General features: G+C 35.2%; 4 protein-coding genes across 5 annotated transcripts; all 4 read left to right on the top strand.

Moving 5' to 3' along the window:
- The first annotated feature begins 28 nt into the window (after positions 1–28).
- LOC130747849 (RNA polymerase sigma factor sigA) lies at positions 29–5,224 on the top strand. The gene is made up of 10 exons (XM_057600899.1): positions 29–226; positions 624–1,435; positions 2,227–2,425; positions 2,507–2,599; positions 2,802–2,930; positions 3,349–3,402; positions 3,493–3,570; positions 3,702–3,764; positions 4,240–4,352; positions 4,925–5,224. Exons 2-10 carry the CDS (start codon positions 744–746, stop codon positions 5,031–5,033), a joined length of 1,530 nt encoding a protein of 509 aa, XP_057456882.1. The 5' UTR covers positions 29–226; positions 624–743; the 3' UTR covers positions 5,034–5,224.
- A 1,032-nt stretch (positions 5,225–6,256) lies between these two features.
- On the top strand, positions 6,257–11,057 carry LOC130747850 (maltose excess protein 1, chloroplastic-like). Of its 2 annotated transcripts, none has more exons than XM_057600900.1 (9): positions 6,257–6,632; positions 6,842–7,015; positions 7,497–7,787; positions 7,967–8,056; positions 8,743–8,844; positions 8,943–9,061; positions 9,761–9,823; positions 9,922–9,983; positions 10,657–11,057. In XM_057600900.1, exons 1-9 carry the CDS (start codon positions 6,429–6,431, stop codon positions 10,752–10,754), a joined length of 1,203 nt encoding a protein of 400 aa, XP_057456883.1. In that variant the 5' UTR covers positions 6,257–6,428; the 3' UTR covers positions 10,755–11,057. The 2 variants fall into 2 exon arrangements, with proteins under 2 accessions (XP_057456883.1, XP_057456884.1); XM_057600901.1 differs by having other exon boundaries at positions 6,259–6,632; positions 6,849–7,015.
- A 2,917-nt stretch (positions 11,058–13,974) lies between these two features.
- On the top strand, positions 13,975–16,976 carry LOC130747848 (probable receptor-like protein kinase At2g39360). Its single transcript, XM_057600898.1, has one exon. The coding sequence runs from the start codon at positions 14,297–14,299 to the stop codon at positions 16,766–16,768; it is 2,472 nt and encodes an 823-aa protein (XP_057456881.1). The 5' UTR covers positions 13,975–14,296; the 3' UTR covers positions 16,769–16,976.
- A 2,509-nt stretch (positions 16,977–19,485) lies between these two features.
- On the top strand, positions 19,486–27,436 carry LOC130747847 (DNA topoisomerase 1 alpha-like). The gene is made up of 16 exons (XM_057600897.1): positions 19,486–19,643; positions 20,520–21,732; positions 21,882–22,076; positions 22,676–22,756; positions 22,965–23,024; positions 23,173–23,267; positions 23,386–23,542; positions 23,660–23,785; positions 24,560–24,640; positions 24,807–24,897; positions 24,982–25,115; positions 25,627–25,695; positions 25,797–25,886; positions 26,003–26,106; positions 26,185–26,353; positions 27,119–27,436. The coding sequence occupies exons 2-16, from the start codon at positions 20,563–20,565 to the stop codon at positions 27,185–27,187; spliced, it is 2,691 nt and encodes an 896-aa protein (XP_057456880.1). The 5' UTR covers positions 19,486–19,643; positions 20,520–20,562; the 3' UTR covers positions 27,188–27,436.
- The last annotated feature ends 521 nt before the right edge of the window (positions 27,437–27,957 follow it).

Below are 27,957 nucleotides of genomic sequence, written 5' to 3'. Positions count from 1 at the left end.
TTCATTTATAAACAAAATTATTATAAATAGAAGTAAGAAAAAAAAACAGAGAAAAATCTAATACCAGCAACAACGTTATTTCCTTGCATCCACTGATCCATACAAACAGTTTTGTAGTGAAACATTTCCAGTGTGCAGCTGGAGCTGAATCTCAATGATTCTATATTGCTAAGCTACACTTTTGGGGGAATCATCATTGTCCAAACTTCAATATATTATTATTCAGGTACACTCCATCCACCGATACACCGTTTTCTATGTTTGTAGATTTTGTATTTTCCATTTAAAATTGAAATTTGGTTGAAACCCATTACTTGTATCCGTTGGTTTTCATTTGGGTACTTCCAGTTTTACTTGCTATGTGCTTGTGTTGTTGTTTTCATAAGGTCTGATAGCATGCTTGATTATGTGATTGGAAAGCTATAAATTGTAGCTTGGGGACTTGGTGCATATTTATAAATCCTTATACAATTGATTATGGAGCCAGAATCAATTCTGGGGAGAAGTTTTTTTGACTAGCTTATGAATTTCAGAATTGATTATGGGAAGGAAGTGATGAATAATTCATGAGTTATGCTATAATAGTAGTAATGACTATTTTTGGTTATGCTTTGGGTTATCAGGTGGTTAGCAACGATTTCTGAAGTTGCTGAAAGCAATACTTGGAGGGGGCACGGTTAAGAATCATTGGTATAGTAGGAAATTTTGATGGTAATTATACTTAGTGCATAGGAAGGGGAGTAATGGCTACTGCTGCAGTTATTGGACTCAGTGGAGGGAAGAGGCTATTGAGTTCATCTTACTATTACTCTGATATTATAGAAAAGCTTTCTTGTAGCAGTGACTTTGGGTCCACACACTATCAGATTGTTCCTGCAAAATCGGTAACGGTTGCCAAGAAGTCATCCGACTACACACAAGCTTTTCCGGCATCTGATCGGCCGAATCAGTCTATCAAGGCTCTTAAGGAACATGTTGATGGTGTCCCTGCTGCTGCAGAGACATGGTTTCAAGAATGCGATTCTAATGACTTAGAGGTGGAAAGCTCTGACTTGGGTTACTCTGTGGAGGCTCTTCTTTTGCTGCAGAAGTCAATGCTTGAAAAGCAGTGGAGCCTTTCATGTGAGAGAGAAGTTCTTACGGAGCATCCGAGGCAAGAGAAAAGCAGTAAGAAAGTGGCAGTAACTTGTTCCGGGGTGTCTGCGAGGCAAAGAAGAATAAATACCAAGAGGAAGATCCCTGGTAAAACTGGCTCTGCGATGCAAGCTTGTGATGCTATGCAGATGAGGTCCTTGATCAGTCCTGAACTGCTTCAAAACCGTTCGAAGGGCTATGTGAAAGGTGTAGTGAGTGAGCAATTGCTCTCTCATGCTGAAGTTGTAAAGCTATCGGAGAAAATTAAAGTTGGCCTTTCCTTAGATGAGCATAAGTCCAGGTAATTGCCTATATTTTTGATCCTTTGTTACTCACTAATTAAATTGATGAAAAATCTCTTCCTTTTCATAGTTTTCCCTGTTGGTTATGTCATTGTAATTGTAAAACTTAATGATTCTCTTACTTGAAAGAATACAATGTTGTTGCTTACAATGCAATTTTGCTGCTGAAGTTTTATACCTGAATGTTTCTCTTAATCCAACAATCTGAAGAGGAAATAATCAATGATCACATTGGTAAAGATTGGTTCTAGCTTGCCTGGCAAGAAAATATGCTTTTGTTCTTTGCAATTGATTCTGTGAAGCTATGATTTTAGTGGTTTCAAATTCTTACAACTTCCCTGTTCAAAGCTCTAATCTTAATGCCAGAGCCGTAGCTTTCTTGACAAGTTTATATATAATACTGAGCCACAACTTTTTTAGAGGTGGAGAGTGGGCAACTAATTCGAATTTCCTTCACATTATTAATACTTGTTAGCTTTCAAGTTTCAACAATATATTGATAGTGGTAGAGACAGAAATATTGGTACTTTTTATCTGAGATAATCTAAGATAATTGTGTTAGGATGGAGAAAAGGTTGTAATAAAGCATTATGCATTTATCCACTTCTTACACAAGATAGTTGCCTTCTATAATGAAGAAAACATATTCTTCAAATACTTTGTTTATTTTTATATCATGAGGAAATTCTGCCATATAACTTGGTAACTTGACTTCTTTTGGTTGTGGGTTTACGTTAAAGAGAATAATAGTTGACATATACTCATTGCAAACCTTTAATATGAGTTTCAGACTGAAGGAAAAATTAGGATGTGAACCCTCAGATGATCAAATTGCAGCTTCATTGAAGATTTCTCGATCTGAACTACGAGCAAAAACGATAGAGTGTACTTTGGCAAGAGAAAGGCTGGCTATGAGCAATGTTCGATTAGTTATGTCTATTGCTCAAAGATATGATAATATGGGGGCTGAAATGGCTGACCTTGTTCAGGTGATTATATAGATTTTTGTTTTAACCTCATATCGAGCTAGCTTCCTCTGTTCTGATATACTCAGCTTCTTTTCTTTGTAGGGTGGCTTGATTGGACTACTTCGTGGGATTGAGAAATTTGATTCTTCAAAAGGGTTTAAGATTTCAACTTATGTTTATTGGTGGATACGTCAGGTGAGGCTTGCTTGTTTATGAGAGTTTCTCAGACATGTTTTTTTATGGCTGATTTTTCTGTGAAGTACTTGCATAATTCCTTTTCTCTTTTTTTTTTTTTCATTAGTTATGGAATCCTATAATTGTGTTATAAGTATCATGCAAGGGTATTTTACAACTCGAAATTGTCCAACCACCATTAATAATGTTTTTCTGCTGACAGGGGGTTTCAAGAGCTCTAGTTGAGAATTCGAGAACATTAAGATTGCCTACTCATTTGCATGAGAGGTTATCTTTGATCCGCACTGCAAAGTTTAGACTGGAAGAGAGAGGCATTACTCCAACTATTGATGTAAGTCAGCCAAATGGGTTCACCGTTAGAAATATAATATAAAGTCATTCATGAGGCTTCACCCAACATCTTAAACTTTAAAATAGTTGGTTCATGGCATACTTCTTCTGTAATTTAGAATTCTGGAGTTTGACCCTTGTTGCCCCGTTATCTTAAAACAGTTGAATTTAAGTACAAAGGTATATGAGTCTCTGCATTGTCCACTTAAGACTCAATCACCATGGCTTCCCAGCAGATTAAGGGCAATGAGCTCTTGTGGGAAAGAGTGTGTTAGAAATATAATGTGTCCACACCTAACAGCTTAAACTTTTAGGATAGTTTGTTCATGACTTTAAAAAAAGAAACTGCAGTCTGTATCAAAAATTTTAAAACTTTGAAGTACGAATAGACTGGCCTGAGCTGTTCCTTTGTTTTGCAGAGAATTGCAAAAAGCCTTAACATGTCCCAAAAGAAAGTCAGAAATGCTACAGAGGTAACAGAATCATTGAGAGCTACATGATCCTCATACATTGAGTGTAATATCCTATTGTCCATTTGTTCACTATGTATTTACATATCACAGGCTATCAGCAAAGTTTTCTCGCTTGATAGGGAAGCATTCCCCTCTCTGAATGGTCTTCCAGGAGATACTCATCATTGTGTAAGTGTTGATTGATACTGTTCTACTAGTCCATCAAGGAAGATTGTTAGAACAGCTTTTTTTACTCCTTTGCCTATTTCTTTTTCCACCAAAAATATCAACTTCTTATTCTTTTTATCTTCCCCTTGCAGTACATTGCAGATAATCGACTGGAGAACATCCCATGGCATGGAGTAGATGAGTGGACACTGAAGGTATTTTGGAAAATATCTGAATGAAACCTGACTTAATTGCAAAGCATAGGATTGTTTGAATACCTGTTATCCTGTAATGCTCTTTTATTTTGATCCTTTTTTAAGTATATTTACATCAAGTAGATGCCATTGGACTATCACAGAATATCTACATAATTTTCACAGTGGATTATATGATGACATTAGGATGATTATAAGCATTGCAGCATTGATGTATTATAAATATGCTATTATAGAAATTAAAAATTATGTTAAAACATAGTTTGTTAATAAAAACTACTGCTGAAGCCAGGATGAGATTCTTCCAGTAATAGGGCCAATTTTTTTTATGAATGCTAAAATTAAACTTCTTTTACAGATAAGCCTGCACAATAGTTGCTCTTCTGTTTTTTCATTAATTTTTTTTTCATTGCAGCACTTATGCTCTACACTTTCATAAGGATTAATAATTTATACCACTTGTGAATATTCACAGGATGAAGTGAACAAACTCATCAATGTGACCCTTGTGGAACGAGAGAGAGAAATTATTCGTCTTTATTATGGATTAGATAAAGAATGTCTTACGTGGGAAGACATTAGTAAACGGTAAGTTCTACAGTGATTTTCTAATCATTTCTCAAATGCCCTTGTGAAACTAAAATTTTGCATTTTATGCGTCACCTTATTTGATCCATCCATAGCATATTTTTTTATAACTCACTCATTGCTCTCGTTTACTCCATTTGTTGGAGCTTTCTGGTTTTCTTCTCAAATTGATATCACTTATATGTTTTAAGCTGAAATTAGCTTGAAAGGGTCACACTAATAGTGTGTTTGATTCTCCTGTTGGAAGTCTCCTAATCACTTTGGTGGAGAAGCTACAAAGTGTAGCTTTAGAGTTACTGTGCTTTGGATTATGTACCACCACGAATTCAAACACACTATAAATTGATAGCAAATTTGACTCAACTTATTTTTTCTCAGAGTCAATTTTGGAACCCAGAAGCTACTCATAGAATCTTCTCCCCAAAATTGCTTTTGCCTTTAGATCCAAACACGTGTTGAGTCATGTTAGATGTTTATTTCTCTTTAGCACATGCATAACAGCACTGCTTCCCCCTCCCTCTTGTTCTCAGTTCATATTCTGTTTCATGACACTAGTTGTGTTCGTTATGCAGGATAGGATTGTCTAGAGAAAGAGTAAGGCAAGTTGGGCTTGTTGCATTGGAGAAACTAAAACATGCCGCAAGGAAGAGAGAGATGGAGGCCATGCTATTGAAACATTGATATAACTCTTCATGAAGACATATTACAGTGTATATATACAGAAAGGAAGGATGTACCTAGAAAATTGTCTTCCTTGTCCAAAATAGATGAAAGAGGACGATACAAGGGAACATTGAAGATTTGTAAACCTTGTAAAAATATTGACTGTTGGGAAAATTATGTTTTATCAAATATGTTGAGGGTTTAAATTATATGAATCTCTGCCTCTCTGGTGACAGTTTCCAGGGAAGACATGTATATAGATGAGTTTCATGAGCTAGTTGCAGTTATGGTGAGAAATAGTAGTAGTATAGTATGAACTGTTAATGAGTACAAAGAGGACCTAAGGTCCCGTTTGGAAAAGCAGCTTAATTAAGCACTTATGGTCATAAGCGCTTATGACATAAGCACTTATTCATAAGCTATTTTTGAAAATTTATTGAAATAAATTAAAAATAAGCTGTATATAAGCATAAGCTGTTTTTCATAAGCTATCTGAGTAGCTTATGAAAATAAGCTGAAAAGAGCTTATGACAGGTCATAAGCTGTTTGCATAAGCTCTCCCAAACACTGGCATAAGAGCTTATGCTGTCAGATAAGCTCAAATAAGCTCTTCCAAACTGGGCCTTAACCTAATCAAATTGGATACAAGCATATGCCTTCATTTTATTCACCTGGTTTTTGTTTAATATCTTCTGCTTGTGTTCTCACTTCTAATAACCGTGACGAGCTAATTTTAGGTATCCCTCGCTAATTGAGTGTCAGCAGAAGAGAAGTTGCATATTCACAGAATGGGCATTCACTGCTTTGGGTCGAGTTCTACATTTTCTTAAGACTAAAAAAGTGAAAGATATGGACGAGGATGCTTGTAGTCATCTAAAACTTTAGCATATTCACAGAATGCTAAGAACTGTGTTTCTTTGAATGAATGTGGATGTAGGCGTTGATGGACCTACTAACTACTAAGTGAAGTTATTTTTAATTTTGATTTTATTGACACACACATATACCTTTGTATGAAGTTGATGCTCGTATACACACATAATTGAATTGCATGAACCAAAAGAATTTCAATATGTGGGATTTTAAAACAACCATGATATAAGGAAAGAAATACATGACAAGCTTGACAATTTGTTTTTGCTTGATGACATGGTTTATTAAAATGAAAAATTGTGTCCGTGCATCTAACGGTGCATGTTGTAGTTGAACGCAGACAAACAGTGAAGGATGCAAATATCAAGAGTGAACCCCACGTGTATTTGTTTCGAGATTTGCCACCGCACACACACACACTCTCTTCATTCATTCATTCTTCACTCTCAATCGAATGCAATCAAATTCACCATCATCATCATCATCATCATCATCATCATCATCATCACAATCAATCAATTCACTGAAACTCAAACATTAATGGCCAAGTCCTATTATGCTGCTTCACTTCCACTACACCTAACTCAACATCATCACAATCGCAACCCTTTACACTTCAAATATCTCACTTTTCCTCGCCCACCCAATATCTCCACCGCCCACCGCCTCTTTGCTTCCCCACGCCGCCGGCACAATTTCTCTCTCAATGCCCTTGATTCCGACGCTCCCCGTCCACATCAGCAGGTACATACATACATACATACATACATACATACATACACCTTCCAATTTCCATACCCATTTAGCTTCAATTCACTGTCACCTCACCCTGAATTCTGGGGTATTGGATTTTTGTGTAATGGAGCTAAGTGCTTGGTAAAAATCATTTTTTTTTTGGTTAAGCTTAACTGGGAACTTTGGAAGATTGATTAACTTTGAGCATTGTTTTGAAGGGATCAGTTGACATTGGGAGAGATGAAAGCTACCAGCAATGGGATTCGCTTACTGCAAAGTTCTCTGCAGCTGCCAATGTTCCTTTTCTCTTGCTGCAAATGCCACAGATTTTGCTCAATGCTCGGAATCTCGCCGCAGGAAATAAAACTGCTCTCTTAGCTGTCCCTTGGCTGGTGAGCCATTGCTTTAAATTTTGGAAATTACTGTACTTTCTATCTTGGAAAATGTTTGATGAAAACCCAAAGTGAGTGTAGACACCAATATTAGGAAGAGAGAAGTGATAGATGTGATATATGTTATCGTAGAAAAATGAGGTGTGCTTAGGGGGTTGATACTGTCTGTGTGTCCAAAAAATGGGATTGTTCTATCTTTCCCCTGCTGATTTTGTAAATATATGCAAACTTTTGAGATGAATGTAGTTATTTCTTTTGGTAAGAAGAGTGTGTTGCTAGCACTCCTCTAGTATCTTTTACTTCTTTTGAACAAGAGGTGTTGTTTCAAAAGCTTGTGCAGACACACCCTGGTTGAATTAATGATTAAGTTTCAAAAGTTTATAAATTCAGTTGTCCTTTGTTCCTGTACTTTAGTATAGTCTGCTCAGTGGTGCATTTCTCTCATAACTCGTGGTGGGTAATGGCATGGATTTCGATGCAGGGAATGCTTACTAGTTTGCTTGGAAACCTGTCACTTCTTTCATACTTTGCCAAGAAGAAAGAGAAGGAAGCAATGGTAGTTCAGACATTGGGTGTAGTTTCCACTTATGTTGTCATTGCTCAGCTGGCTTTGGCAGAAGCCATGCCTTTGCCTTACTTTTTAGCGACTTCAGTTATTGTAGGGTCTGGCCTTTTTCTGAATTTCATGAATTACTTTGGCTTACTTAATGCTGGAATCTGGAGCTTCTGGGAGGATTTCATTACAGTTGGGGGTTTGTCAGTGCTTCCCCAAGTAATATTGCTTTCCTTCTCTCGCCATAAGATTAATAGAATTAGAATGTTTTATCAATCTTTGTTCATATAATCAAGTACTGATCTAAGCATACAAGTTCACCAACATTTGCTCAAGTTTGTATGTTATATAACTTTTACTACTGAACTGACATTGCCTAATTTACAATCTGGATACAGATAATGTGGTCTACATTCGTCCCCTTTATACCTAACAGCATCTTGCCTGGGGCTACTGCTTTTGTGTTAGCTGTCTTGGCTGTTACCATGGTAATCTTCTTATTTCCATTGGGTTATCTTTGATTATGTGTATTTTGGAAATCCTTATTCAATTAATTCTGAAACCAGAATCAATTCTGGGAAGAAGCTTTTCTGAGTAGCTTCTGAGTTTCAAAAATGATTATGATGTAGAAAGAAACATTTTCAAACATACTACATGTCTCAATCTCAAAGCTTAATCCAGGTTGCATGGGGATATGCCTAATTATCTTGTTGGCACATCCAGTGCTTCTTCCTATCCCATTATAACTTGCAAATAGTATTTTGTTTAGCCAAATTGAAATTATTCTGACTAAGTAAAAGATAATTGTTAGTAGATTAATTATATTTATTTGTCACAAGTGATGCACCTCAAGATGAACTTTATTTGCTTAAGAATTTCTCCCCAAGTAATTGATGTATCCCCTTAGCCCGATCATACCAGAGTGCATTCTGGCATACTTTTATGAGTGCAACAGAGAACTCTATATTTCCTGATTTTTTCATAAGTGCTTAGTTGAGTTCACCAGCTCATGCAAAATAAGTTAATGAAATTTTCTAATTATTCCTTTTAGATGTGTATTTGTTAACTGAAACAAAGAAACTTTTAATTTAAGGTCTTTTTTCTAGATTATATCTGATGGAATTGAAAAAGGGGGTGGGGGATAGGCTTTCAGAATTTCCTCTAAGATTTGCAGGCCAGAACTGGAAAACTTTCTGAGGAAGGTGTCAAATTTGTTGGAGGTATTTCTGGATGGACAGCTACATTACTCTTCATGTGGATGCCAGTTTCTCAAATGGTAAACATTATAAATGAGGATGGGTTGCTTTAAGAGCAGTGTGAATCATCTACTATCTCCTATGCATTTTTTATTACAACCCTTTTCTGTTTCTCCAGTGGACAAATATTCTCAATCCTGAGAACATGAAAGGCTTGTCGGCTTTTTCTATGTTGCTTGCTATGCTTGGAAATGGCCTTCTGCTTCCACGTGCCCTCCTTATTCGTGATTTAATGTGGTAATTCTCTTTGTTCTATTGACTTTTATGCTCTATCAATCACAAATTATGCCAATGCCAAATTTTATTTACTCACAATTTGATAACAGTTTGTCTAACTTTTGTGTGTCGCAAATTCATCATATTATTCATACAGGGCTTCTGCACTTCCGAATAATGTTAAAATCAATTTAAGCTATTCTCCTAATAGTCTATAACAATTCTAACCTTATAAGATATTACCCAAAGCTCTATACCCAGGAACAGTACTTATGAAAAAAAAAATTACGATACCGGTTAAATGACAATTTTGTAATATAGTTCACAATAATTTTACTATAAGCTAAATTATTACTGAGGATTTTCATTTACATTGTTCTTCATTAAATGTAACTCATAATAGTTTATAATTATTTGATCCGTGTAACTGACCCCATCTAATAGAAAAAGACATTGTTTTGATGATAGTTTTAACAACATTTTATAAAGATATGGTGTAGAGGGATGTTTAGTTGCAAATTGCCCTGGTGTTATTTTTGCTTGATTTGCCTCTAATGATAATCACTTTAGTGGAAATTAATTGACTGCAGATCACTGATATACCCACCTTTACCTTGCTTATAATTTTCCATTTTTAAATGTCATTGTTATTGTAATTTTCTGAAATTGCTTCTATATATAAAGTCAACTCTTTATGGGTTCAATTAACTGTGGTTGTAGGTTCATTGGTTCATCGTGGGCTACCCTTTTCTATGGATATGGGAATCTTGCATGCCTATTTGTGTAAGTTAATAGAGGTCCTGTTTACATCTTCATTTTCATGACGGTGCTCTTAAGCAATTTTTTATCTTCTGCAAACTAATATTTTTCCTTCATTCCAGTTTAAACATTATCAGCAAGGAATTCTTCTTGGCAGCAACGGTCGGTTTGGTTGCATGGATAGGTTACTCTCTTGGCAACACACTGACATAGGCACATAAATTATTATATTGCGTCATATGTTACTAATGTCCTCATGGTTTATACAGCATCCCACTTTCTCCAATAGTTATCTGATGGTGATTTAATTTGTGTTTGGATACTGGTTGAGTGTAACGTGAAAGGACTTTCATCTCAATCTATAAGAAGACCCAAACTTTATGTCTCTGTAGTGTGTGTTAATGTCTGTTTTCACTGGTGCCAACAGAGACCCAAACATAGTCTTAGTGCATGTTTGGATATACAGTGGAAAACCACGGTGGACAAAAGCAACTTCCCTTAGCTTTTACTACTGTCCACCATGATTTTGGTCTCACCGTAGTTTTCCACCGTGTATCTAATCATGCACTTAATTGCAATGTAGCGTTGGTGACGCAGTATTCATTTTTTGCCATGTCTTGAGCAACCATGTTGTTTAATCTAGAAAAATTGGTATTCCTGTTAGAGATATGGGAATACATTCCACATTAATGTGGTGCTAAATATATTATGAAGAAATTTAATTCTTTAGCTTTTTAATTATTATACTTTTCTTTTCACAATCAACAATAAAGGTGGGATAACTATTTGTGTAATAACAGTTTATCATATATTCAAATACGCAATTGCAGAACAACTGATTTCATTTTCTGTGACAGGAATGGCTTTCTGGAGAGATAGTGCAGTACATGGTCACAATTCACCTTTGGCTTCTATACGTGACTTGGTTTTTGGATATCGTGACGATAAAGCTTGAGATGCTTCAAATCATCTATGTTCTGTATAATACGGTGAATGTTAATTCAAACCACTCTCTACCAAAAAAGAGAGAAAAAAAAAAACACCCCTCTTCTCACATCTTTGGATTGAGATGAGTATGTTGTAATTAGCTTTTTCAAGGGACCTCACATATAAGCTGTCATATAGGACTACACTGGACCTGGAGGATGCAAATACAATGTTAAAAGTGAGTCTTATCCCTGTTAATTGTTCAGTCACTCTTTCAATGTTGTAGTTACCATCTTTAGAATATCTTATTTAGTAATTCCTTTTCATATAAGTCAAATTTTGTTGTAATAAATCTGTACAATTTTTTTAAATATATTAGTCCTATTTAATAGCACTTCATTAACTTGAATGAATTCTTAAACAATTTAGACAAACTACACATTTAACTCGGATCTCATCGAGTGGTGTGCACTCATGTTATGATTTATATGAAATGAAACAGTGAATATTTGAATCCTTTTAGACTTGCTATAAGTCTCTTCTGCCTGCATAATTCAGAATTTGGTAAACCCATTGAAACAGATAGACTCAAAGGATCCTTTACAGATTCCACAGGACCAATAAGCTTTTGAAAAAACTGTAGGCTCACTTCAATTCACTCTCAATTCTAAGTAAACTTTTAAGCCTACAATTCAGCCCATTTAGTTCTCTTGGACTTTAAAGTTTGAACATATGACTAGAGTATTTGTTGAGTATCTTCACTATCCCGTTTCATAATTGTACTGGTTGTTGTATTTCATTATTACATTTTCTGTTCTTCCTTTTGGAACAATTTATACTTCAATGTTCTTCTAAGACTCCTAAAACTTTCATTTATTTATACAACTGGAATGACGTAGGTGGTATGGATTTGGTTACCTAAATTCAGTTACAAATAAAGTTGCAGGTTATATATAGATTGGTGGATTAGTAACCTGATTGGAATGGCCTTCTTTTTTAGGTTTTATCTTGATGACCATTGGTTTGATATATAACAAGTTTGTATGAAATAGCTGACTTAATGTAACCCCATATCAAGAAATGTAAGTTATCCTTACTGATCAATGGAAAGATTGCCCTGATTTACAGATTTAGGGACCACTTTCTTTTGTTTCTTGGTATTAGCTGAACTATTATCTACTCAGATATATCTTCTTTTGCTTTTTTTGTGGATGACAGTACAACATGTGTGTTACTCCAACCAGGCAAAACATCACACTACTAACTTTGTCTTCGCATCTGATTGTCCAATTGATGATAACGATATAACAGGGAAAGAAGAAACAAAATGAAATTTTTAAATTTTGAAGACAATTTGGTCTAGAACTAGGACTAAGACCAAACAATATTCCATTTTGTGGGCGTCTATAGATGTTATGAAACACAGTACATCTAGAAAGTTGTGAAAGATAAAAGCAAAAAGAATTGCAAGTTGCTAAATGTTGTTTGCAAGTTTCATCTAGATATTACCTGTTTAGATCAACTTATTTTTATTTAGAATCAATTTTGGCATGTAAAAGTTATAAATGGAAGCTTCTCCTGTAATTGATTCTCTGAGTTTAGCAGATTTTCCATTCTTTCATTTGCAGCATTGGTTGATTTTAATTTTCTTCTATTGAAACTGTTATTGTTTAGGAAAATCCATCACACCCGACTCTGCATTTTATAATATTCTAATATTCTCAAATACCTGAATATGGATCTAGTTGATACACTAGTTATTGTTTCTGGTTCCTAATTACAACAGATATAATGAGTTAAACAGAGAGATGTTGTTTGGTGAATTATCTGATAGCATAAGCGAAGAGTATGTGAGAGCTAGCTTATAACTTACCTATAAATTGTTTAGATTAACTTATGAGTGAGAATTCATGCTTATCCATAACATGTTTTAGTTTTTAGTTTTTTAATTAGCTTATGAATAAATGTTTAAATAAGGTCTTTACTCACACATATCCTAGAAAGTGTACCATATTGACTTATGGTGTAATTAATCTGGAATTTAGTGAATTGTAATGGCGACATTAATTTAATGTGTGTTTTGACAGTCTCCCTTGAGCCGACCATCAGGATACTCGTCGCCCAATCTTGTGGTGAAACATCTGGAGTATTAGCCGACTTGTAGAGCGATAACGTACTCATACGATCTATACAATTACAACAGACCAACACAAAGCATAACAGTAGGCGGAGGAAAGATCTATTGTCCATCAACCGGAGCAAAGATCTATCCTCTATCAGCATGCTGTATGCACAATTGCCTCAAAAGGGATGCATGTAAATCACATTGCCCTAAGATACTTGTAAATTATTATTTATAGACATAAATTATTTTTTTAAGTTATTTTAAAATAAATTCTTAGCTGATGTAAAGATACTCTTAAGTCTTAACCGCCCAGAAAAAAAAATATTATACTTTTAAGTCTTAACCACGGCTTCAATTTTGGATTTTCTTGAAACGTTCATAAATCGAAGGTGGCTCAGGCCATCATAGTTTTTGCTAATAAAATACCAAAAAAATCAAATTTGTACTTATCACCTTATGTTGTGGCCGGTTTGTGCTGCCTGTTGATTGTCAAAAACGCGTGAACTCACTTCGGACAAAGACAACATCATGCACTTTTTTTTTGTCCTTTCACAGATCCTGTGACCCTCACAAGTACAATAACCCTTCAACTGGCAGAAGCCTTCTCTCTCCTTCAAATTTCATATTGATTTATTTTTGAATTACTGAATTGATTATTTTTTATTTCTTAAGTATTGTCACGCCTTGAGACTTGAAGATCACATTAAGTGAGTAGATCTCTTTAAATAAGTAATTTTTCGTATGCACCACCTATAAATTGAACCTTGAATTAATGTTTAAGGAACTCAACTATCTATCAGTTGTATTGTGGGTAGAATTATGATTTAAAATTGATTATGATAAAGAAGAATTCATTATAAATATGATTTAATATTTAATAATACTTGGATTTCTAGAAATGGAATTGAAGTTAAATATCTACAAAAAAAATTTCTCAACCTGTCCTTGTAACCACACTACTATCTATTAGCTGTCTTCATGATATTGCTTCAACAACTTTGACCCACTTTATTTATTTAATTTTCATTATAGTACTTTACATTAGTAGTTCTACCTCCATTTGTTGTTTTCCCACCACATTAGTTCCATGAATTTGTCAAAACAAGACATTCATATTTCATAAGTTGTTGTATTCGTGGGGTTGCTATTGGATTATTTATTTATTTAATGCATCGTGTTACTGTTTGAACAACCAGTATTCATCTTCTTCATTATTTATAGTTTATGAGAAGCCACCTAGCTTCTACCTTGATTCTCTCTGCCATCTAAATTTCTTTCAGCTCTACTTCAACTTTTGCTTTACTTCATGTAAGTACTTATCTCCATCTCAAGTCTCATATGATCACATAGCACTTTACTTCTGCAGAATCATTGTTTTCACCCTCTTTTGTGATTAGTCAAAATTTCTTGCATATAAGTTGTTTGGTTCTGTTCCTGAGTCCTTAATGGGTGCTTGGGATTACAAGTTCTTTGTTGGGGTTTCATCTATCTTTATGTTGATATGGATTTCATCTGGAGATGTTTCTGTAGACAACATTAGGATAGACTGTGGATCCCTCAACAATACTCAAGTGGGGGCTTGGTTGTTTCAAGCTGACAACAACTCTTCTTCTTCCTCCTCCCACTTGCTTTCAACCTCAGAGCTTACTTTGGCTAAGGCAAACTTCACCATAGTTCCATCATCTTTTGATTCAAACCTGTACCAAACTGCTAGAATCCTCAAAGGTGTTTCTGAGTACACTTTCCCAATCAGAACACATGGAAGGCATTGGATAAGGTTGTATTTCTTCCCTTTCAGTTCAGGAAACTACAACATGAGCACTGCAAGATTCTCTGTTTCTGCTCAGAACATCACACTGCTGAAGGATTTTCAAGTAGAGAGTGGTTCTTTACTGAAAGAATACTCTTTGAATATAACTGATAGCAACCTCAAACTCAGTTTCACACCTTCTGTTGGTTCATTTGCCTTCATAAATGCCATAGAAATTTTGTCCATCCCTGACAAGGTTATTCCTGACCATGTTAGCATTGTGAGTCCAGGTGGGGATGGTAAGGTTGTGGGGGTGAAGGCATTGGAGACTGTTGCCAGGGTGAACATGGGGAATCGAACAGTGTCTCCCCTTAACGATACTTTGGGGCGTTTATGGGTCTCTGATGGTAGATATATTATACACAATGGTCTTGTGGATATTGTATCCAACATTACATCAGTCAATTTCAATGGAACAAGCATTAGTGAAGATATTGCTCCATCTACGGTGTATGGTACTGTGACTAGATTGAGGACAGGTTCAGATCCAAGAACAAACATCAATGTGACTTGGCTTTTCAGTGTAGATCCTGGCTTTGATTATTTCGTCCGTTTTCATTTCTGTGACATAGTGAACCTGCCCCCAAACACTCTCTTCAATGTTTATCTTAACTCTTGGCTTGTTTCTACTGTTGATCTTGGCAAAGAAACATCAGATAAAGCTGGTGTGCCATATTACATGGATGCCGTTACTAGGACTAGTGGTGCCAGCCATGGTTTAAATGTTAGTGTTGGTACCTACAGTATAAGTGAAGCATCTTCCCCAGAGGCCATTCTCAATGGATTGGAGATCATGAAAATCAGCAACTCAAAAGATAGTCTGGTCTTTGATTCAGAGGAAAATGGCAAGACAAAAGTTGGTTTGATAGTGGGTTTAGTGGCTGGATCTGTGGTTGGTTTTTTTGCTATAGTTACAGCTTTCGTTCTGCTTTGCAGAAGAAGAAGCAGAAGAAGAAACAGTCTCCATATTGGTGATGAAAAGGGTGACCATGGTGCTACTAGTAATTATGATGGAACTGCTTTTTTTACAAACTCAAAAATCGGGTATCGGTTGCCTCTTGCAGTGATTCAAGAAGCAACTGATAATTTCAGTGAAGATTTAGTCATAGGTAGTGGTGGTTTTGGGAAGGTTTACAGGGGAGTTTTCAAAGATGAAACAAAGGTAGCCGTGAAAAGAGGATCATGCCAGTCACAACAAGGTCTTGCTGAGTTTAGGACTGAAATTGAGATGTTGTCACAGTTTCGCCATCGTCATTTAGTATCATTGATTGGTTACTGCAATGAACAAAGTGAGAGGATCATTATTTACGAGTACATGGAAAAAGGAAGCTTGAAGGACCATCTTTTCGGATCTAATGCAGATGCAACCTGCTTAAGTTGGAAGCAAAGGCTTGAGATTTGCATAGGAGCAGCTAAAGGATTACATTATCTTCACACAGGCTCTAACAAGGCGATTATTCACCGCGATGTCAAATCTGCAAATATCCTGCTAGATGAAAACCTCATGGCTAAAGTTGCTGATTTTGGTCTTTCAAAGACTGGTCCAGACATTGATAAGAGATATGTCAGCACAGCAGTGAAAGGAAGTTTTGGCTATCTTGATCCAGAATACTTGATCACACAGCAGCTGACAGAAAAGTCAGATGTTTACTCATTTGGGGTGGTCATGTTTGAAGTCCTTTGTGGGAGACCAGTGATTGATCCATCACTTCCAAGGGAAAAGATGAACCTGGTGGAGTGGATAATGAGATGGCAGGAGAGAAGCACCATTGAGGAACTTGTTGATCATCACCTTCCAGGTTCTGGTCAGATAAAGTCAGAGTCACTCCATGAATTTGTTGACACTGCCAAAAAGTGCTTGGCAGAACATGGAATCAACAGGCCTAGCATGGGAGATGTATTGTGGCACTTGGAATATGCTTTGAGGCTGGAAGGTGTTGATGAGAGATCCAACCATGGTGGTGATGTTTCCTCCCAAATTCATCGCTCAGACACTGGATTATCTGCCATGGAATACAGCATGGGAAGTGTTGGTGACATGTCTAATGTTTCAATGAGCAAGGTCTTTGCCCAGATGGTGAAGGAGGATAGGCAACTACTTCCTTGAATATGTACTCAGTGAAAGAGCATTTCTTTTTCCTTTCTAGTACATCACATATGATAGTAGGTTTGATTCAAATTGATTCTTATTAGTTCCCTGCATATGTACATAAAACCCCCAATACTGTCTTGCACCAAATTTAGTATAATTCTTTGCTTATATATACTCTGTGGCATATGAATACAGCATATGATTGCGTGCACTGGTTTCAATATTTTTTGTGTAAATGATGATGTCTCAATTTGTGTTTTTCTTAACTATTTATCATCAAAACACAGTTCCAGAATTATATTCTGTTAGTTGGCATTCCTCTTTGAAAGAGAAAACATTACATGATCTCAAGTTTTATAATGTGTTTGGTTCTGGTTTTGGGAGCCCTATAATCACTTCTTGGGAGGAGCTATAATGGTTAAAGTTACTCCTGAGGAAATTGAGTGGCTTAGTTGCCAAAGTGAGGTTTCAAATCTAATAAACTTTGTTGATTACATAAGCAAAAGGTTAGTCAGCATAAGGAAAATCGGAAGCTCAAATGATTAATTGCACAGTGCCTTAATTTTAAGGGTTTAACTTGCAATTTTTAATTTTTCTTGTAAATATATATTTCAAACATTAGCCATAGTATTGTAAAGACGTGGACTTACTAGTTTGGGTCAATTTTGAACGGGCTCGAAATCACATGCCCTAAAAGACTCTTTAGCCCGACCATGGACAAAAATATACACTAAGCCCATATGCTAATCCAAAATCAAGCCATTGGCTGACCAAATAAAAGAAGAAAATAAAATAAGCAACTAAAATAATTTAGGGGGAAATTCATTCTCATCCAAAACTCAGCTAGTTTGAGAATGAAGGAATAGAAAATAGGAAGAAAAAAAAAGAATGAAGGAATAGAAAATAGAAAAATATGATGTTTGATAAATGATGTAATAAAAAAGTATTATGAAGGGGAAATTAGTGGAATTGAGATGGAAAAAAAAGTATGAGTGAATATATAAAAGTTGATATGTTAGATCCATATTGGATTGAATTATAATTGTGAAGTTGACTCAATTGAATGAATTACATATTGCATGGCAACTTATAAAGCATCGATTCTGACATAACACTTTAGTCTCTTTGTAAATAAAACATTAAAACATGAAGATAATTTCATATTCTTTGTGACAATGACTTCACAAAAAATACTAAGAGACATCATTTTACCAAAAAAAATCACTTGTCTTACAAAATAATGAGCTAGTCTATTTAATGATTTTCGCCTACTTCTTGATTATCATCATTCTTTAACTCCATTTCATCAACTAACAAATTAGCATTTCTTTGATGACTTGAATTTTAATATAAGTGCCCACCTAAGAAGAAGTCTTAACTCAAGTGTTTGAGCAAAAAAAATATTCAGACCCCACAAAGAAGTGTCTACATATGTGTGGTGTCTGACATCACGACACTCTAAATTTAAAGGTGTCTGTGCTTCATAGATGACAATGTTAATTTGTTGAGGAAGGAAACATTAAAAATGAAAATACAATGTCCGTTGAAACTCAAGCTCCACAGGGTAAGTGTTGAAGGTTGTATTTAGGATTTGCAGTAGGTTAGATCGTTAGAATGAGCCAATGACCTAACTTACCTCATACTTATGTCAAGTCATAGGTGTCTAAATATAAGTGAAGAAAAGTAGAAATGAGATATAAGGGTGCACACATGTCGTTTTGAATCGATTCCTGACAAAATCAGAATCTGAACCAATCAAACGTAATCAGGTTGGTTCGAATAGAATTAAACACATTCTACTCGAATTCAAACTGACAATGAATGAATTGGTTCAAATTAGATAATCAGTTCATAACAAACATAATAAATTTTTTTCTTCCAAAATTCTAAAAAAATAAATATGCACCAAAGAAGCATTCATATTATACATACATGCACAAATACTCGAATCTCTAAAGAATTAACATACAAACTTCATTTTCTCTCCTCACAACAACAATTTTTTAGGGAATGCGGTTACCTTAGCATGAGCGGGTGCCAATTGGTAAATTGCACTCTCAATTTACTATATTACCATTTTTTTACTACTACTGCATGATCATCTTCCTTATGCAAGTAGAAAACTTCGAGTAGAAGTAGCAAACGACAATAAGGAAAGTAGTAGTATGAGTCCTAACATAGAAACTTTGATTAGTACTTAGTATTACAAAGAAACCATGATCACAACTCACAATCCCACACTAAAAAAACGATTAAAACCTAGATATTAGGACAACACAAATCAAGAGATGAGAGAATTGATGAATAAAGAAGAGGATGACGATAGTCGTTGACTTCGCAAGGAGGTGACGCAGTATGACATAATAAAGGCACGAAGCGGTGAACGAAAGTAAGTGAAAGAGGGGTAGGTAGGAAATTCGTGTTAAAAAAATTTAAGCTATATATGTTTGAATATTAAGATTAAATCATATTCTATTTACTCGAGCCCGAAACCAGGACCAAACACCTTGATTTCTCTTCTTTCAAATATGATTATACCTCAAAATCCGATCCAACCTGTGATTTTGCACGGTTCGGATTGTGTACAACCCTAACCCTAATGAGATGGAAGATAAAATTATATGAAAAAAAATAGTGAAAAAATAAGGTTATGTAAGAAAGAAAGAAATTACAATGTTAATGTTAAGTGACCAAAGTGTCCCCAATCCTTGACATGTGATTCCCAAATTAATTGGCCTGACCCGAGTTAAACTCGCCCTAACTCGCTCCTTTGGTTGTATGTATCTGTGAGCTACCACCCTTGCCTTCTTCTTCTTCTTCTCCCCCAAAAATCCCTATCTCATCTCATCTCATCTCATCCACTCTCAGCTGCAACCATTCTCATCGTTCGGTAATCAATCGCTCCCTTCATATTCTTCTTCTTCTTCGCTATTTCTTTCTTTCTTTCTGCAATCACTTCTCTTAGCTGCTTCTATCAATTTCATATTCAATTTCTCCTTTTTCGGTATATAATGTTTTCGATTTTCTTGTGTTCTGCATTTCCCCCCTTTCCCCCTTTCACCTCGTTCTTCCATGCATTTTTTTCTGTAATTTTTTCAATTTTTATTATTGCTGTTATCGTCTGTCTTCAGATAACAACACCATCATAGGTTTAAACCGTTAAAAATATGATTTTGTTTTGTGGGTGTTGAATTTCCATTCACATTAGAGTCTCACTCTTGATGGGTTCTGTTTAATTTTAGATTAACATGTTTTACTTGTACCTTGTTCACTTTAATCGCGCTTGTCATAGAGATTATGCTTTTAAGAGCTTCGTGTTATGAATTCATGATTGAAAGTATGTATTTTTATTTATTTATGCATATGTTGATGTTTGGCAAAAAAAGTTCCTGTACAAGAGTAAATATGAATAATGGAGCGTTCTTCTTGATTTGGTAGGGAAGCTTATATTATCATCATGAATATTTATGGTTAGTTTTAATTTAGTTATTGCCAACAATTTAGATTGAAAGTGAGGGGGATGGGTTTTCATACTTTCAACTGACTGCAGGATTTCAATAATATTTGCTTTAGAATGGATGATGTTGTTTTCCTTTTTCTTGTAAGTTGTCTTTGAAACCTTCTGCTCTGCCTTACAGTGTTGTTACTGTTGCATGAATGATATTTTTTTCGTGTTGTCATTTTAAGTTTGCTTAGAACTGTGATACTTGATGATCGGTAATTCGGTATATTAATTTCTTAATGGAAGACTTTTTTTTATATCCAGAATTGCATGTGATGCACTTGCCTGCACTTGCCATAGTTGAATAATGGCTGTGGAGGCTTCTGACAAACCAAATCTGCCAGATAATTTTGACGATGAACCATTAGTTTTCAAAAGGTATAAGAGCAAGAAAAGTCAATTGAATTCAGAAGTAAGGAAGTCAACTTCTCAAAGCCATGATGGACCGTCATATAGACAGAATTCTGATGGGCCTTCTTCAAATGGAAAAACTTCTAGCATGCAGAAAGGTAATATTGTCCCGTCTGCTAAGGTAACACCACCCGTGAAGGCTTCTGTAGGTATCTCAAAAGCATCTAATTCACTTGGCAACGCCTCATCTGCTAAGTTGCCTCTGGCAAATTCAAAGTTAGTTTCATCGAGGGATAAACCTAAGACTCTTTCAGAACAGAAAATGTCCATTAATGTTAAGGAGGAAAAAAATATCAAAAATTGTTCTAAAGATGAAGATTCAGAGGACGATGATGATCATAAACCATTGAGTGCTAGGTTGAAGGTGAACTCTCACCACGACAACAAAACGTCCCCTGTTGTTGTCAAGAAGTCTTCTGAAGACTCTGAAGATGATGATGATGATATCCCTTTGTCAGTAAAGATAAACCGTAATTCTAATTTGGCAACATCCAGCAGTAACTATGATGATTCTGATAAGAAGCCTATTTCAAAAGTTCAGAAAGAGCGTCAAAATGGTTCTGGCATAACTATTAAACAGGAAAGGGCATCTACACTACCAGTTAAGAGACCTATTGATAACAGTAACTCCTTGAACTCTTCGATGAAGAAGCCAAAGGTTTCAGATTCAGCTGCATCAACCAAAGCTAAGCAAGTCTCTGGAAAAAGCCAGCCGAAGATAGAAGATGACGATGATGATGATGTTCCTATTTCCCAGAGAATAAAGAATTCGGCCAAATCAGCTGCTAAATCAGTTTCCATAAAGAAGACAGTGACAAAGGCTACTAAAGTTAATAAGTCTGGCACAACATCTTTTAAGAAACAGGCCAAGTTCAAGTCAAAAAAATCAGGCAGTGGTTCAGAATATTCCAAAGCTTCAAAACTTCTTCCTAGCTCTGGTGATGGGCAGAAAAAATGGACAACATTGGTTCACAATGGTGTCATTTTCCCTCCTCCTTACCAGCCCCATAGGGTAAAGATGCTCTATAAGGGGAAACCAGTTGACTTGACTGCTGACCAAGAGGAGGTCAGATTCTATCTATGCAAACTTTGCTCTTATTCCTTTTGTCAATGAATTGCAGTCAATTAAGTACTTTTATGCAAAAAATTCTCAACTTCTAAAGTCTATTTGCTTTGAGCTTTGACAGTATTATGAGCTTCAAATTTATTTTGTAGGTTGCTACAATGTATGCGGTCATGCGAGATACAGATTACATGCTGAAAGATAAGTTCAAGGAAAATTTCTGGAACGACTGGCGAAAGTTGCTAGGAAAAAATCATGTAATTCAGAACTTAAAGGATTGTGACTTTACCCCGATCTATGACTGGTGCCAAACTGAAAAGGAAAAGAAGAAACAAATGACTACAGAAGTAAGTCGATAACTTGGTATACATAATTTCATTTCATAATAGTAGAGGTTGATATTTCTGAGCATGATTTGCTTTTTTAAGTTCGTATAGGTTTGCAGAGATTTATTGAAATGAGATAGGACAATAGAATTCCCACTACAGGAAAAATAGAATTCATACATGGCAAAATGAAGGCAGAACAGAATTCTGTTAATAAGAACTGAAAGAAAGGAGTGGGGTGTGAAGGAGGTAGATAGAAATTTAGTAGGAAGTTTTGGGAGGTTTCTAGACTCTTAGAGGTGCAGCATTTTTTCGTTCTCTGTATTTCTTTCTTACCTTTCAGTTTTTGGGATAGTTATCTCTAGTTTTCCCTTCCAGTATTTAGAGAGTTTTTTTTTATGTAATTAGTTCTCCCAGGGCTGATGGTGATCATGTTATTACTCAAGGAAAGTAGAGTGTTTTACTAAAATTGAATATTATATACCTAGTCTGATTTCTATTTCTTGTCAGTATGGATGTCAAATGTGCCAAATATGTACCTAGTTAACCTTAGTGCTCGTAATTCATGTCTTATACTATTATTTCAAGTATTGACCCTTTTGTGTCTTCTCTTTATTCAGGAGAAGAAGGCTCTGAAGGAAGAGAAAACAAAGCAAGAGGAGAAATACACGTGGGCTATTGTGGATGGTGTTAAAGAGAAGGTTTAATCTTGCCTTTCACTCTTTCAAATTCATAATGGGAGTTGTTATGCACTGATGAAGTTGCACTTGTATCTCCTATATAATTGTGACATTTCTCTGTTGAAATTTAATCTTTAGATATATCTTCATGACGCCAGCTGTTATTTTGAATTTAACCATTAAGAAACACTTTAACTGATGACTAACTTTTATTAAATCTTCATTTTAGGTTGGAAATTTTAGAGTTGAACCACCAGGATTGTTCCGAGGCCGTGGAGAGCATCCCAAGGTTGTTATGATAGATGTTACTACCGGAACTAAGATACATGCGCATTTTTCAGATATAATGATTTCATAAATACTATCTTCATTCTCAGAGTTTTGTCTGGCTTCTACAGTTAATACCGTTTACTTATTTCTGCAATTTATGTTATTAGATGGGAAAATTGAAAAGACGCATTCGTCCTAGTGATATCGTAATTAATATTGGAAAGGATGCACCAATTCCTGAATGTCCTATTCCTGGTGAAAGGTATTACTCTTCCAAATCTATTTGGAGAATTTTTTTGAAGAGCAAATTGATATTGTATATTCTGCCAAGTTCAGAACCTTTTATTTGTTTGAATCACTGAGCTGTGTAACCATTGCAGGTGGAAGGAGATAAGACATGACAATACAGTTACATGGTTAGCCTTCTGGAATGATCCGATCAATCCAAAGTTGTTCAAGTATGTGTTTCTGGCAGCTAGTAGTTCCTTGAAGGGCCAAAGTGACAAGGAAAAGTATGAGAAAGCTAGGATGTTGAAGGTGCTTTTATGCTTTGTTTGTTAGCTTGTTACAAATTCCATATTTTTCCCATGATATTTTTGGATTGCAGTTAAAAGAACCATTTTAATTACCGTAGTTCTTGACATCTGGGTGCAGGATTATATAGGGAACATTAGAGCGGCATACACGAAAGATTTTACAAGTAAAGATATTACGAAGCAGCAAATAGCTGTTGCTACTTATCTTATTGATAAACTAGCTCTGAGGGCTGGCAATGAGAAGGTATTACGTCTGTGTATGTACTTTCTTACTCTCATTTGCGGTATCCTCTTCCCTAAAAGATGGACACATACACGAGGTCAAGACACACACAAATGTACACATTGTTAGAAAAATGTATTATATCTTTTAAGTAAATTTGACTGGTAAGGACTTGGTGCATGTTTGGATACATGGTAGATTGTCTCGTTGGAACTTTGAATGGGAATTGATTCTGGGAGAAGCTACTTTTAGTAGCTTTTGTGGGAGCAGAATTGATTATAGAAGAATTAAATGTGAATCCAAACACACTATAACTAGGTTGCAGAGATTAATAAGTTTTAAAGAGAAACTAATCATTTGCTACTTTCTCCTTTATATTTTGCTTTTGCGATCATAGTTTAAAGAACTATATAAGATGTTTCCAAGACAATGGAAAACAGCCTGAACTAGGTTGTAGTCGTAGATGACATCATCATGACTTATGATTAGAATTTCCTGAAGGAACTATTTGCTGGTATTGATTCCTTTTTAGTGAATGTCCTGGAGATATTGTTTATTTCTTGCTGCAACTACTTTATGTGAAAATTTGTTTTAAAAGTATTTATGGATGATCAAACTGTGTTAATAATATATAACACTTTCAATGGTTGAGCCTATCGAATCATTCAATAAAAGTATAGCATTCTTTGAGTTTATTATAAGCTTTCCTAACATGCTTGAATGTCTTTTATCTTCAGACAATTACTTTGATTTTTAATGATTAAATTTAGTCATTTCTCAATGGCATTTGCTTAGGATGATGATGAAGCTGATACTGTTGGTTGCTGCACATTAAAAGTGGAGAATGTGACAAGAGAAGCCCCCAACAAGTTGAAGGTATTGGTGTTTCTAATTATTTTCACTAATTTTTTTGGTTGGGTTGATTGGTTTTAGGTCTTAGTTTAATAAGTCCTCTCTTATATTGTTCCAACAATAGCTGTCTAGTTGCTCCTGTACCATTTATACTTATTAGTGAACTTGTTTCCTTTCTGTTACAATGCAGTTTAACTTCCTTGGTAAAGATTCAATCAAGTATGAAAATACAGTTGAGGTCGAGCTTCCTGTTTACAATGCAATATTGAAGTTCCAAAAAGGTGGGAAACCTTTTATTTTGATCTTCAATTGTTTTTATGTTTCTCGTCTGCAGCGTGTAAGTGTTTTCCTCCCTTAATTTTCAGATAAAAAGGGTGGTGATGATCTTTTTGACATGTTGGATACAAGTAAATTAAATGCACATCTGAAGGAACTCATGCCTGGTCTAACAGCAAAAGTCTTCCGTACATTCAATGCATCTATCACATTGGATGATATGGTAAAAATAGATTTAGCTTAAACAATCCTGAAATTCACATTCCTTGGAAAAGAAAAAAGAAAAGGATTATTTCCTAGGTCTTTTTCTTTTGTTCTTTTATATACTGTCAGTGTAAACTGTTAATGCTTTGTATGTTGAATGTGGTTGACATGGCAACACCAAATTTAAGAAAGTGTACCTTAGTTAGATTTGAAATATTCAATATCATCAAATTTAGGATTGGAGTCATATATAGTGTTCATACCCATGATTCAACTGTTCTATTAGAATTAAATATTCCAAATGCACATTTGTTTGTGCAACATTAGATCTACCTTTGTATCTGTGTAGGGTTATTTAAAACTTTTGTACACATATCCATGTACAATATAATGACAGCACAAATGCAATATTGTTACTTGCCTCTATATTGTTATGCTCCCCTGAAACGCTTTGATAAATCCTTTATTTTATCGGGTCATATATTATATAGACTTGTATATTTATTTTTCCTGGACTTGTGTAATAACAGTTGAATAAGGACACTAAAGATGGAGATGTTGGGGAAAAGATTGTTGTTTATCAGCATGCAAATAAACAGGTAATTGGCTTTAATTATTGCTTTATTATACCTACCATATTGCATTCTGGCATTTTAATTGTTTGTGTTCAAGTTGTAACAACTTGCCTTTTCCATAACAGGTTGCAATCATTTGTAATCATCAACGTAGCGTTTCAAAATCTCACGATACACAAATGACAAGGTTAAATGAAAAGCTTGATGAACTTCAGGTAACGAGAATATCTGAAAATTGTTAACCTTGGGTTGGATGATTGAATTTAGAGTTGATTTGGTTTTTAAGACCTTTTAACATATTATTGGAGGTGGCTTAATCTTTTGGTTGTAGGCTGTTCTGAAGGAGCTAAGAACGGATTTGGACAGGGCTAGGAAAGGAAAGCCCCCTTCAAAGAGTCCAGATGGAAAGAAGAAGAAGAACTTGTCTTCCGAAGCGTAACTTATCTTTCTTAACTTCCTTTTACCATTTCATGTTTAAAGGTGATGTATGATTGTGGTTTATGCAATATACAGGCTAGAGAAAAAGATATCTCAAACCAATGCAAAGATTGAGAAAATGCAGCGTGATATGAAGACAAAAGAAGATCTCAAAACTGTGGCATTAGGCACATCCAAGATAAACTACCTTGATCCCAGGATTACAGTCGCCTGGTGCAAGAGACACGAGGTTCCTATTGAAAAGGTGTTGGCTTCTTCACTTTTTAGATTAAAGTGATTGGTATTCTGTGAAGTTACAATCTTTTTTTGGATTATGTCTGCTTATCTTGAACCGAGAAAAACAAACAAATAAAAGTATCAAGGATTGGAGAGCATGAGGTCCAGGACTCTCTGTGTACTTCCTTACTGATGGGTGTGCATTTGGGTAGATAGCTTAGTGGCAGTAAGCACCTATCACCTAAGTATTATTCATAAGCTCAAAACATCTTATAGGTAGATATAGGGTGTGTTTGGGTTACAGGTTAATTAAACCTTATTGCATAAGCACTTATTCATAAGCTAATTTGATAAGCTTATAGAAATAAGCTCAAATAAGTTATACGTAGGTATAAGAGCTTGTTCAAAACATCTTATACATACGTCATAAGCTATTTACATAAGTTCTCCAAAATACTTGCATAAGCACTTATGCTATGAGATTAGTTATAACAAGCTCTTCCGAACGGACACATAAGCACTTATTCATAAAAATAACCTCAAAACAGCTTATAGGTATGCCATAAGCTATTTTCATAAGCTTATCCAAACATTTGCTTAAGATTAGCTCAAATAAGCTCTTCCAGCCTAAGTATATGTGCCTGGAGCAGTAACTTCATAGGATTGGGCTGGATACTGCATATTCATTCTTGCTCTCATGTGTGGTCAAACTGACATAGCTTTGATCTGATGCTTGATTAGCTGCATCTCTTTTTGTTACTAATCTGTTGCACTTAATTACCTGGGATTTCAGATTTTCAACAAGTCTCTGCTGGCAAAGTTCACTTGGGCTATGGATGTGGACCCTGACTTCAGATTCTGAGATCTGTAGAATGGAGGCATAAAACATTTCTTTTTTTACTCATTTCTTTTTTTATAATTTTTTTTTCCCTGTTTTGTTGAGTCTAGCGGAAATCTGACGTTGTAAGTTCATCTAATCTAATTATGGGGGTGAGTTGCCCCTTCCCCATTTACCTGTTTTCTGCTTAAACATTCAACAATTCATAAATATGATATTAATGTGATACCCATTGCCAAATGTGGAAAATGAGGTGAAGTTTTTTTAGTTTCATTTTATTTCGTTGTTATCATGTGATTTTGTTTACATTATATTTTTTTAATTAATTAAAACCTGATGAACATTGTTCACATCACGTGTATACAAGTGTCATAAGGTTGTAGTTGCGGAGCCACCTAGGGTTGTCACAAACACTTGCTAACCATGGACCTTGGGTTTGCCAATTCAATGAGATTGTAAATTTTTTTAATGTTCAAATGTGCACCATCATATTTAATCGTCGAAGTATAACTGAAACTTTATAAAAAAAATACAGAAATCAGTTAATTAACTTTTTGATCTATTATTTTCCTTTTAGTTTTGTTTATTAGCATCCTCACTTTTTAGTTGAGTGTCTTTTTTCTCATTTCATCATACACGGTCGTTTTCACAAAATTTGTACACTCGACTAATTAATAATGTGTCCTAAATTAATGTGAATACGACAATCCAACTTAAACTTTTAATTAAGACTTTATTTCGGAGTAAAAAATAAAAAAAAATTAGATGTCTTGGAAAAAAAGTTATTTTAGAGA

The sequence above is a fragment of the Lotus japonicus genome, chromosome 3 (genome assembly GCF_012489685.1).
Source record: "Lotus japonicus ecotype B-129 chromosome 3, LjGifu_v1.2".
In the NCBI taxonomy this organism is placed as follows: Eukaryota; Viridiplantae; Streptophyta; class Magnoliopsida; order Fabales; family Fabaceae; genus Lotus; species Lotus japonicus.
Note: the sequence above shows the minus strand (reverse complement) of the source record. Positions and strands in the feature narration are given on the sequence as shown.

Bases quoted from the DNA above. Each gene is read 5' to 3' on its own strand.
- LOC130747849 (XM_057600899.1), top strand. From the start codon at position 744: ATGGCTACTGCTGCAGTTATTGGACTCAGTGGAGGGAAGAGGCTATTG. The intron at 3,571-3,701 runs GTAAGTGTTGAT...TTCCCCTTGCAG, and splicing joins CAGGAGATACTCATCATTGT to TACATTGCAGATAATCGACT. The intron at 3,765-4,239 runs GTATTTTGGAAA...GAATATTCACAG, and splicing joins TAGATGAGTGGACACTGAAG to GATGAAGTGAACAAACTCAT.
- LOC130747850 (XM_057600900.1), top strand. From the start codon at position 6,429: ATGGCCAAGTCCTATTATGCTGCTTCACTTCCACTACACCTAACTCAA. The intron at 8,845-8,942 runs GTAAACATTATA...CTGTTTCTCCAG, and splicing joins GGATGCCAGTTTCTCAAATG to TGGACAAATATTCTCAATCC. The intron at 9,824-9,921 runs GTAAGTTAATAG...CCTTCATTCCAG, and splicing joins AATCTTGCATGCCTATTTGT to TTTAAACATTATCAGCAAGG.
- LOC130747848 (XM_057600898.1), top strand. From the start codon at position 14,297: ATGGGTGCTTGGGATTACAAGTTCTTTGTTGGGGTTTCATCTATCTTT.
- LOC130747847 (XM_057600897.1), top strand. From the start codon at position 20,563: ATGGCTGTGGAGGCTTCTGACAAACCAAATCTGCCAGATAATTTTGAC. The intron at 22,757-22,964 runs GTTTAATCTTGC...TCTTCATTTTAG, and splicing joins TGGATGGTGTTAAAGAGAAG to GTTGGAAATTTTAGAGTTGA. The intron at 26,107-26,184 runs GTAACTTATCTT...TGCAATATACAG, and splicing joins AAGAACTTGTCTTCCGAAGC to GCTAGAGAAAAAGATATCTC.